The following is a 12197-nucleotide window of genomic DNA, read 5'->3' on the forward strand; positions in this document are numbered from 1 at the left end:
AGATAGATAGATAGATAGATAGATAGATAGATAGATAGATACCAGTCAACACAGATGAAGTATCTTAAATCTTAATATTTTGTCTTCTCAAGTCATCCAGATAACCAACGTACAAATGTGGAATACACAAAAATACTATTATTAGATACTAGACTGAATAAACTACCTTCAAGTCATTTAAGATAAAAACAAGTAAGATCTTTAGGGCCTCTTAAAGCAAAAAGAATAATGTATTAGTCTTTAAAGGCCAGAGAACTTTAAGAATTAAACGATCAGAGTTCTCGGGCCTTTAAAGACTAATTTGTGCTGTGAAATACTTAAACAGCTAAATTGTGTTCAAGATTATGAAACCTGACCTGTGCATGTAACATCTCCTAGAATTGCATCACCTAAGACCTCTGCTCAAACTGCTGGTCCCCTCTTCCTCCTACATAGCATGCCCAGTTGAAAAATGCTGCAGAACAGGCTGCACGATTTGGTTTGAAAAAAGGAGGAACAGGAAACCTTGGTAGAGAGAGTATTTAAGAGATTTCAGTGAAAGGGCTGGCATCATTTGATCCAGAGAAGACGCAGTCTCCAGGACTCATAATCAAAAAGAAGGTAAGACCTTAGGTAAGAGTCGTAAGGAGTCGTAAGGAGATCCAATAAACAGACAGACAGACAGACAGACAGACAGACAGACAGACAGACAGACAGACAGACAGATATTATTATTATTATTATTATTATTATTATTATTATTATTATTATTTTTTTTTTTTTTTTTATTAGATTTGTATGCCGCCCCTCTCCGTAGACTCGGGGCGGCTCACAGCAATGATAAAAACAATATAGAATGATAAATCTAATAGTTAAAATCTAAAATAACAATAATAAATTTTAAAAATCTAAAAAACAAGCAACCCCAATATATAAAAAACATACATACAGTCATATCATACACAAAAAAACCTACATAGGCAGGGGGAGATGTTTTAGTTCCCCCACCCTTGACGACAGAGATGGGTTTTGAGGAGTTTATGAAAGGCAAGGAGGGTGGGGGCAATTCTGATCTCTGGAGGGAGCTGACTCCAGAGGGTCAGAGCCACCACAGAGAAGGCTCTTCCTCTGGGTCCCGCCAAACGACATTGTTTAGTTGACGGGACCCGGAGAAGATCCACTCTATGGGACCTAACTGGTCGCTGGGATTCGTGTGGCAGAAGGCAGTCTCGTAGATAACCTGCTCCGGTGCCATGAAGGGCTTTATAGGTGATGACCAACACTTTGAATTGTGACTGGAAACTGATCGGCAACCAATGCAGACTGCGGAGTGTTGGAGTAACATGAGCATATTTCGGAAAGCCCATGATTACTCTCGAAGCTGCATTCTGCACGATCTGAAGTTTCTGAACATTTTTCAAAGGTAGCCCCATGTAGAGAGCGTTACAGTAGTCAAGCCTCAAGGTGACGAGGGCATGAGTAACCGTGAGCAGTGACTCCCGGTCCAAATAGGGCCGCAATTGGTGCACCAGGCGAACCTGGGCAAACGCCCCCCTCGCCACAGCTGAAAGATGTTTCTCCAGTGTGAGATAGATAGATAGAAAGATAGAGAGGCAGGCAGGCAGGCAGGCAGATCTTACAAAGCAGCTTTCGTCCAAAAATGCTGATTACTTACCTTTGCTTGTGAATCCCATAATAGCTTCGACTGGTGATAGAATGTGGAAAGACTCTTCAATTTCCCAAGGACTCCAATAATAGCTTTTTGCGGCTGTTGACACACAAAGCTCTGCATTTTATCACAATTCAATTTTTTGAAGTAAACTGGGAGCATTTCTGCCTTTTACCTTGTTAATTAGGTAGTTTAGGATGCTATGTTGTTTCTTTATAGGTTGTAAGCCACCCCGAGTCCTCGGAGAAGGGCGGCGTATAAATCAATCAAACAAACAAACAAACAAATAAATAAATAAATATTAATAATAATTTATTAGATTTGTATGCCACCCCTCTCTGAAGACTAATTCCTAGAGCACTGGTTCTCAACCTTTCTAATGTCACGAGACCCCTTAATACAGGTCCTCATATTGTGGCAACCCCCAAATATAAGTCCAACGCCAATTCTCCCAACAGAGCTTTAAGCTGATTGACAGGAAGGACAGAGGGTCACCCCCCATTGTAAACACCTGATTGGTGGGATTGTAAAAATATGTTCCAAGGCACCAGAATAGACGCTTTACTTCCTGAAACCATGAGAAACTTATCTTTTCCCCATGGTCTTTAGTGACCCCTGTGAAACGGCCATTCACCCCCATAGGGGTCCTGACCCCCAGGTTGAGAACCACTTTCCTAGAGAAACATATTGAAGAAAAAGGTTGGAGCATCATTCATTTGCCCATCGGCTCAGTTGATTATTTGTGAAGTGAACCTTGTAGAGATCATCAGCGACTAATTGCTTCAGCATCAGCTGTTGGTGTGTAAATTAGGGGTCAGCAACCTGCGGCTCTGGAGCTGATGTGGCTCTTTCATCCCTCTCCTTAGGCTCCCTGTCACTCAAAATATGTGTCACAACTGCCAATGTGCGACATCCACTGGCGTGCAATTTATTGAGCTTTTCAACCCCGGTAGGCCATGGATAAATCTAACCATGGATAAATCTAAGAAAATAAAAGTTTCAGAATAAAACATAATCTTTAATTCAACTATATATACAAGTTTTGTGGCTGCTCAGGAGACAGTCAGGCACAGGGAGAGTTTTGTGGCTCCCGGTGTTTCCTTTTTTGTGGAAAATGGGTCCAAATGGCTCTCTGAGTGTTTAAGGTTGCCGATCCCTGGCATAGATGCCAAATCATTTTCAGGCATAATCCTGCAGAATAGTTTTATTTTATCTCCCTAAGGAAAAATTGTTCAAGAGAAAATTTGAATAAAGGTAGACCTCAGCTTACGACCATTTGTTTAAAGTTATGTTGGCGCTAAAAAAAAGTGACTTAGGATCCATGACTTATGTCACACCACCTCTATGTTCATGTGTTTAGAATTTGGGCATTTGGCAAACAGCTTGCATTCAACTGTTACGCACAAAGTCTTTTGGAACCTGTTGTGTAGAAGTGAAAACCTGTGCTGCAATCTTCCTGAACAGTTGCTTGATTGCTCAACCAATTGCAAAACAGAAGGACGGTTTGGGATTTCAATCCTAATGTAGTTCACGGAAGTCTTCAAAATATTACTTACTGGTCATCTGCCAAATCTGAGAATGAACTGTGTCTGATCACTTAGAGAAAATCTTCAGAATAAAAAAATGGTGACATTGTATGTCATGTTCTGGTTTCATTTGAACTGAGTTTTAAATCTATTTAATCCTCCACTCGAAATAGAATACCCTACGAGACTAGACTTTCAATCTTGGGCCTAGAAAGTTTAGAATTAAGACGCCTTAAACATGATCTAAGTATTGCCCACAAGATCATATGCTGCAACGTCCTACCTGTCGGCGACTACTTCAGCTTCAACCACAACAACACAAGAGTACACAACAGATTTAAACTTAATATTAACTGTTCCAAACTTGACTGTAAAAAATATGACTTCAGTAACCGAGTTGTCGAAGCATGGAACTCATTACCAGACTCCGTAGGGTCATCCCCTAACACCCAACACTTTACCCTTACGGTTGACCTATCCAGATCCCTAAGAGGTCAGTAAGGGGTGAGTACAAGTGCACTAGAGTGCCTTCCGTCCCCTGTCCTATTGCTCTCCTATATCTCCTATACCTTTCTTCTATTCCTATATTTCTTCTTCTATTCTTTCATTGATATGTTCTATTCCTATACCTTCTTTTCTATTATTTCTTAGATATATTTTTCTATGAGTATCTCCTCTATAACCTTCATCATGTATTTTACTATGTGTATATAGATATACAGTATATATACCCACTAAACCCCTCATTGTGTATTGGACTAAATAAATAATGAATGAATGAATGAATGAATGAATGAATGAATAAATAAATACATTTTCTCTATTGCTTCTGTAGGGAACTAGAGTTTGTAATAGTCATGTCTCTTTCTGCTGGCTTCCAATTCAGTCTGAACTTCCTACAAGCACAGAAAGTCCTGTCAAAGCTCACAGGTAAAGAAAAAATATATCCTGATTATGATTTTGTTTTGCTCTTTCAAAACTTTCAGCTCTCTTTTGTGCAAAAATATCTTGGCAACTCAGGTATCCCCCTTTTATCATATGGTGCATATTTTTCCCCAGTGTGATCAAACACCCCTTTCCTGTTAAGTATGTTTGCTGCCCTCAGTTATATATTTTTTAAAAGTTGGATAAAAATATAAAGATAATGCCTTCATATGTTGCAAAACATTTCTTTCTGCTTTGGTCATCACTGAATCACAATTTATTTTATTTTACTTATTTATTCTGTCAAGTATGTATGAGGAAATAAGTACAGTGGTACCTCGGGATACGAACCCCTCGTCATACGAACTTTTCGAGATACGAACCCAGGGTTTGGAATTTTTTTGCCTCTTCTTACGAACTTTTTTCACCTTACGAACCTGCCACCGCAGCTGGGATGCCCCGCCTCCAGACTTTCATTCCAAGACAAGCGCCAGTTTTTGCGATCCTGGGATCTCCCAAGGCTCCCCTCCATGGGAAACCCCACCTCCTGACTTCCGCAAAAACGCGAGGAGGGGAATCCCAGGATCGCAAAAACGGGCAGAGTTGGGGGGACAAAACAGGAAGAAAAGACTCATGGAGCTCAAGAGAGGAGAAAGGTGGGAAAATGAGCAGGAGAGGGTGGGCAAAAAACGGGAGTGACCCATGGAGCTCAGGAGGAGAAAGGTGTGGGGAAGATGAGCAGGACAGGTTGGGTAAAAATGGGAGGGACCCATGGAGCTCGAGAGGAGAAAGGTGTGGGGAAAATGAGCCGGACAGGGTGGGCAAAAACGGGAGGGACTCATGGAGTTCAAGAGGAGAAAGGTGTGGGGAAATTAAGCAAGACAGGGTGGGCAAAAACGGGAGGGACTCGTGGAGTTCAAGAGGAGAAAGGTGTGGGGAAAATGAGCAGGAAGGGGTGGGCAAAAATGGGAGGGACCCATGGAGCTCAAGAGAGGAGAAAGGTATGGGGGAAATAAGCAGGACAGGGTGGGCAAAAACGGGAGGGACCCATGGAGCTCAAGAGGAGAAAGGTGTGGGGAAGATGAGCAGGACAGGGAGGGCAAAAACGGGAGGGACTCATGGAGCTCAAGAGGAGAAAGGTGTGGGGAAAATGAGCAGGAAGGGGTGGGCAAAAACGGGGGGGACTCATGGAGTTCAAGAGGAGAAAGGTGTGGGGAAAATGAGCAGGACAGGGTGGGCACAAATGGGAGGGACCCATGGAGCTCGAGAGGAGAAAGGTGTGGGGAAGATGAGCAGGACAGGGAGGGCAAAAACGGGAGGGACTCATGGAGCTCAAGAGGAGAAAGGTGTGGGGAAAATGAGCAGGAAGGGGTGGGCAAAAACGGGGGGGACTCATGGAGTTCAAGAGGAGAAAGGTGTGGGGAAAATGAGCAGGACAGGGTGGGCACAAATGGGAGGGACCCATGGAGCTCGAGAGGAGAAAGGTGTGGGGAAAATGAGCAGGAAGGGGTGGGCAAAAAACGGGAGTGACCCATGGAGCTCAGGAGGAGAAAGGTGTGGGGAAGATGAGCAGGACAGGTTGGGTAAAAATGGGAGGGACCCATGGAGCTCGAGAGGAGAAAGGTGTGGGGAAAATGAGCCGGACAGGGTGGGCAAAAACGGGAGGGACTCATGGAGTTCAAGAGGAGAAAGGTGTGGGGAAATTAAGCAAGACAGGGTGGGCAAAAACGGGAGGGACTCGTGGAGTTCAAGAGGAGAAAGGTGTGGGGAAAATGAGCAGGAAGGGGTGGGCAAAAATGGGAGGGACCCATGGAGCTCAAGAGAGGAGAAAGGTATGGGGGAAATAAGCAGGACAGGGTGGGCAAAAACGGGAGGGACCCATGGAGCTCAAGAGGAGAAAGGTGTGGGGAAGATGAGCAGGACAGGGAGGGCAAAAACGGGAGGGACTCATGGAGCTCAAGAGGAGAAAGGTGTGGGGAAAATGAGCAGGAAGGGGTGGGCAAAAACGGGGGGGACTCATGGAGTTCAAGAGGAGAAAGGTGTGGGGAAAATGAGCAGGACAGGGTGGGCACAAATGGGAGGGACCCATGGAGCTCGAGAGGAGAAAGGTGTGGGGAAGATGAGCAGGACAGGGAGGGCAAAAACGGGAGGGACTCATGGAGCTCAAGAGGAGAAAGGTGTGGGGAAAATGAGCAGGAAGGGGTGGGCAAAAACGGGGGGGACTCATGGAGTTCAAGAGGAGAAAGGTGTGGGGAAAATGAGCAGGAAGGGGTGGGCAAAAACGGGAGGGACTCATGGAGCTCAAGAGGAGAAAGGTGTGGGGAAAATGAGCAGGAAGGGGTGGGCAAAAACGGGAGGGACTCATGGAGCTCAAGAGGAGAAAGGTGTGGGGAAAATGAGCAGGAAGGGGTGGGCAAAAACGGGGGGGACTCATGGAGTTCAAGAGGAGAAAGGTGTGGGGAAAATGAGCAGGACAGGGTGGGCACAAATGGGAGGGACCCATGGAGCTCGAGAGGAGAAAGGTGTGGGGAAAATGAGCAGGAAGGGGTGGGCAAAAACGGGAGGGAAAGACCCATGGAGCTCAAGAGAGGCTCTTTTCGCCTTGCTTCGTTGGGACTGCCACCTCTTGCCACCTCTCGCTGTCCCTCCCCCCACTCCATTTGCCTCAGCTTAGTCTCCCGCCCCCCGCTTTTTTTTTAAGCCTTAATGTTTTGGATTTTTCTAATGAGCTTGCACACATTATTTGCTTTTCCATTGATTTCTATGGGAAACATTGTTTAATCTTACGAACTTTTCACCTTATGAACCTCCTCCTGGAACCAATTAAGTTCGTAAGACAAGGTATTACTGTATAAGTATAAGCAAAACATATAAACATACAAGTATAAACAGGCATAAGTCTTCGGAGAGAGGCGGCATACAAATCTAATAAATAAATAAAATAAGGATAAGGATAAGGAAGGCGTACGAATTAATGGGAACAATAAGTCAGGGTTGGTAGGCACTGCCAGGGTTCCAGATAGCATCGAAAACTAAATCAGAATCCAAGGCAAAGTATTCCTCAAAGTTCCAATTTATTAGCAGAGCCATGTTGGCACATCCGGGAGAAACCCAAATCTGAAATCCCAGGGGTTTCTCCACCCAGTTGAAAGTTCAAGCCCTTGTCCCCACACCCCCACTCTTGACTTATGACTATAATTGAACCCACAATTTCAGTTGGAAGTCATGATGGTCATTAAATGGGTCATCAAGTGACTACACCCTACTATATTACTTTTTTTGTAGCAATCACAAGGCTTACATAGTGGTGGTAAAAAGAACACCATGCTTGTTAAGCAAATGCCACAGTTGCTAAGCAAACCCATTGTTTCTTGAAGGGGAATCTTTTGCTGGAAGCTGGAAGTATATGCTGTTTTTTGTTTAAAATTCCATAAACTCTGGTCACATGACCACGGGACATTACAAAATGTCATCCAAATATACTCATATGACCATGGGCAGAATTGTAGATCAGGGCTGGGGGTGGAGGGATGGATCCAGATGTTGGTACCAGAGGTAAGTTCCAGTTTTCTTTACTGCCAATTCACTCAGGGATGCGCCGTGCACATGCGCAATACGAAAACAAAGCTTATGTATGTTCTGCCGGGCTCTCTGGTAGGAGCCTCCCGAAAATTCAAGGGTACAAATTTCAGACACACACACTTTTGAAAATTCAAAACAATGTTCTTTATCACAAAATTCAAAATAAACTAATCACTCTTTTTCTATTGCAAAGAGCACTCTTCCCAAAACAACCTGGTAGTCTGTACAATTTCCCTTAAGCAGTCATTAAGTACTTAGCTAGCAGCTGTGAAGAAACTTCACACCCCTTCTTCTTCCAACGAAGTGAGACACACACACACGTTGCTCTGCTTTGGTTTCAAAAGCGTGAAAAAGCAACAAAGTCCAGCAACACAAGATTCCTGACGAACTCCAATCAGATATTCTTCCATAATGGCCAAACCCAAATGCTGCTATTTATAGCAGCAGCCCTAATTACTGGAGCCCCACCCAAACACAGGTGGCCTCCCTTATTTCCTGTAATATGTTCTTACTTGGTCTCTTCTACCCATAATTCTGCGCTTGCGTAGGTCCAAAACGTCATCATCTGAATCAAAGGATGATAAAGGAGATTGACTGCCTGGGCTGTGTGCCAAACCCTCCTCTCCCGAGTCACTCCCACCTTTTTCTTCGTCCGAGAAAACTAAACTCTGAACTGATTCTGTCGGCAATAACACAGGCCTGTGACATGTTAAATTTTCCCCTGCATCCACCTCCCCATTCCCTGGGGCAGGAGCTGGGCCAGAGCCAACCACAACACTGTACATGCACAGAAACAAAAAAAGAGATGAGGGCGTTGCCGAGAGAACTGGCTCAGGGGCATGACAAGCCTGGGTCGCTGCCAGATTCAGTGATCTAGGCCACCAAGTTACTACCGGTTCTATAGAACTGGTCTGAACCAGGAGGATCCACCTCTGATTGGTACCATACCTCAAATCCAGGTAGTAAGTAGGGGGTTTTTTGGAATCCATGGTAAATTGAAGACTATCTGTACAATATATGTGACAGAAAGTGCTAAATTATGCCCAGTTTTATGTCTAAGACAGTATAAACAATGCTTCACCTATTCCTGCCTTTGTGTTCTGTCCATGTTTAGGACTCTGTTGCACGCTCCTGTTTACACTGTGCCTTTTTGCTGATCAAGAAAATGGTGGAAGGGCTCTGGCTTCGCTTCCTGGGAATTGGAACAAAGGTAGGTGATGGGTTTAAATAAGATTGGAGGAAGGGGAAAAGGGTATCGTAAACATTGCTGGAATTTAAAGCATCTTGGATGAGAAGAAAAGTAGGTGTCTTTCTTCAAGATAGTTGGGTCAAGTGAACAATAATGCCAGACAATCTCATTGCAATGAAGTTTTCTTGCAATCGAGTTTGTATCTTTTGTGTGCTTGTGTATTGTTGTGGTTGAAGCTGAAGTAGTCGTTGACAGGTAGGATACTGTAGCAGATAATTTTATGAACTATGCTTGGGTCATGCCGAAGGCGGCATAGTTCTAAGTTTTCTAAGCTCATAGGTTTTTTCTTTTTTCTTTAATTTTTTATTGCATTAAAGAAAAAAGAAAAAACCTCCTCTCTTTTCCAACACTTCAAAACTACAGGACATGAAATTGATTTTGACAGTACCAAATTAATTTCCAAAACAGAACACTACAGCAAAAGAATAATCATGGAAGCCGTTGAGATAGAAAAACACCCCCAAAATATGAACAAACGGGATGATACCTCCTGCTTACCAGACATCTGGAAACCAGCCCTCAAACGTATCCCAGCCATAGGAACCAGACTCAGAACACACATTGCAAAACAATCAAGTAGCCTGCAAGTTCCAACTACTCAGGATATCACGCCTAATCTACAACCATTAACTAATCAGCATACCTCAGCTACATCAACGACCCCAGATGTTACCCCACTGACTCACCAGGAAGTTTCTACACAGCAGGCAATTGCTGAGCCATCAAACCACACCCAGCCACCAGTATTTATAGAAGGAAGGCAGCTCAGGTCTCGCAGTTTTCGCCTGAGAACAAGGACAGAAACACCAACCTGAAGATGACGAGTGAGACCTTGTCGAAACGTCGCCATATATATATATATATATCACATGTTTTTTTGCTGAATTTGAAAATTAAGGGAGACTAGGATAGATCTATTTCGGCCTTATTTTGGCCTCATCAGCTAGCCATACCAACTGGGACTTGAACCTGCAACCTTTGCCTTGTAAGGCAGAGAATTATCCTCTAGGCTACAGTATTCAATCCCTTCAGCTCTGCACCAGGGAAGGGTTACATATTTTTGTGTCGAATCACCCTGGTGTATATTGAAGGAACATCACAGCTCCTTATTTGCCTCTCGGCCTAATATATGTATGTATGTATGTATGTATGTATGTATGTATGTATGTATGTGTTGCAGAAACACAGATGTTTGATGCCAATAAGGGACCAGAGACCACAGGAGGATACAGGATACAGGATACAGGTTTATTTGGTGCATGCATCAGGTTCAGAAGATATAAAAGCAATGTCTGAACAACGTGGATTGCTTTTCAGGGCTCTTTATACATTTCCAAAGGAGTACAAAAAACACACAGTATCAGCCAATCAGATACTAGTTGTCAACGTTTCCTTATACAGAAAGTAAAAAGAGGTTATACAATGTAGGAGATACAGAATGTACAGAATGTACAGCAAAGAGGCACTTGCGGTTAGATTGTGGGTTCCTGCATGGAGCTATGTGCCTTGAGAGCAGGTGGCTCCTTCCTGAGTACATTTCGTGGTTACGCGTTCAAGCAGGAGCTGCACCCCACCCGGGCACAGAGGAAACAGAGGTGTGAAAACGGAAAGATCCTTTTGCCCGGCTCTCAGCACTTTAAGAATGCTAAGAGTACAGCAGATATGTAGGACAAAGGTCATATATAAAAAAAACACAGAATTCAGCAAGAGATGCAATATAAAATGATATCAAAGCAAAGCCCAGCTTCCTCATATGTATGTATGTATGTGTATGTATATGTATATGTAAGATATAACCAAATTATAAATTCATTTTAATTCTGACGTTCTATCTTTCTTCTTGCAGCTGACGTGAAGTTTGACTCAAACACAGCATTTAAATCACTGGTTGTGTCATCAGACAAGAAGACTGTGGAAAATGTGGGAGCCCCCCAAGTTGTGCCAGACAATCCAGAGAGATTCAATAGCAGCCCCTGTGTGTTGGGGTCTCCTGGGTTCCGATCAGGGAAACATTTCTTTGAAGTGAAGTATGGGACGCAAAGGGAATGGGTTGTCGGGTTGGCTGGGAAATCTGTGAGGAGAAAAGGTTATCTCAGACTTGTCCCCGAAGAACGGATTTGGCAAAGGGGCCTCTGGTGGCTTCGGCGAGTGGAGCCTCAGAAAAGCTCTGGAAAGATTATTGTCGTTTTGGATTACAATGCGGGGGAAGTGACTTTTAACCTGACTGGGGAGGTCACTACCGTGAAGGCCAGTTTCAATGGGGAGGAAGTTGTACCCTTTTTCTATTTAGGGGGAGGTGTTTCCCTCACAATTCTTTAAGGAGTTACAATTCTGGATCTGTACTGGGACTTCTCTCTACACAACCTTTGAGGTGCCTGTTCAAGCATTTAATTGCTTTTTTTGACCCCTATGACAATCATTAAGTGTTGTACCACATGATTCTTGACAAATGTATCTTTTTCTTTTATGTACACTGAGAGCATGCACACCAAGACAAATTCCTTGTGTGTCCAATCATTCTTGACCAATAAAGAATTCTATTCTATTATTAATAAATTCTGTTTAGCGACTGTTGGAAGTTACAACAGCACTGAAAAATATAACTTATGACCACGTTTCACAGTTATGACTGTTGCAGCATTCCCATAGTCACATTATCAAAAAAAAGTCACTTGAGTCATGTCCCAGAGTCCCGTGCATAGTTCCCTCTAAGCTGAGCAGTGAGCAATCGCTCACTTAAAAATCATCATCAACTCAGAGTTTTCCAAACCTGCCCAGAAGCCGAGAGGGAAAGAGTGAGAGGGAAGGAGAGAGAGAGGAAGTGTGGAAGGGAGAGAAACAGATAGAAAAAAGAGAGGAAGGAAAAGAGAAAGAAAAAGAATGGGAGTAAAGAAGAGAGAAAGAAAATCAAAATCTAGTTTGAAACTAGCTCAACTATTTAAGTGGCATTTTGATATTGATAGAGTTGCCCTATTATGAGCTCACTGTTATAGACACACAGTACAGTATTTTATTTTGAAATTCTCTGAGGCAAAACAGGGTGGGTTTTTTATTTGTTTGTTTGTTTGTTTGTTTGTTTGTTTATTATTTCTGTGCCGCCCAGTCCCAAAGGGACTGCCGCTCAGACACTATACTTTTCCGCCCACTGCAAAAAAAAAAATTAGAGGGAATACGGGTCACGTGATCTGCATTTGTGACCTTCTAAGACCTTCCAAGAAGGAAAACCAGTGAAAAAACTCGATTCATTTAACAACTGTGCTACTAACGT

At 43.4% G+C, this 12197-nt stretch overlaps 1 protein-coding gene across 1 annotated transcript; it reads left to right on the forward strand.

Annotated features, from left to right (window-relative positions):
- The first annotated feature begins 551 nt into the window (after positions 1-551).
- LOC139160277 (thaicobrin-like) lies at positions 552-11449 on the forward strand. The gene is made up of 4 exons (XM_070737981.1): positions 552-600; positions 4010-4104; positions 8795-8890; positions 10776-11449. The coding sequence occupies exons 2-4, from the start codon at positions 4032-4034 to the stop codon at positions 11246-11248; spliced, it is 642 nt and encodes a 213-aa protein (XP_070594082.1). The 5' UTR covers positions 552-600; positions 4010-4031; the 3' UTR covers positions 11249-11449.
- The last annotated feature ends 748 nt before the right edge of the window (positions 11450-12197 follow it).

This window comes from Erythrolamprus reginae, chromosome 2, assembly GCF_031021105.1.
Source record: "Erythrolamprus reginae isolate rEryReg1 chromosome 2, rEryReg1.hap1, whole genome shotgun sequence".
Lineage (NCBI taxonomy): Eukaryota > Metazoa > Chordata > Lepidosauria > Squamata > Dipsadidae > Erythrolamprus > Erythrolamprus reginae.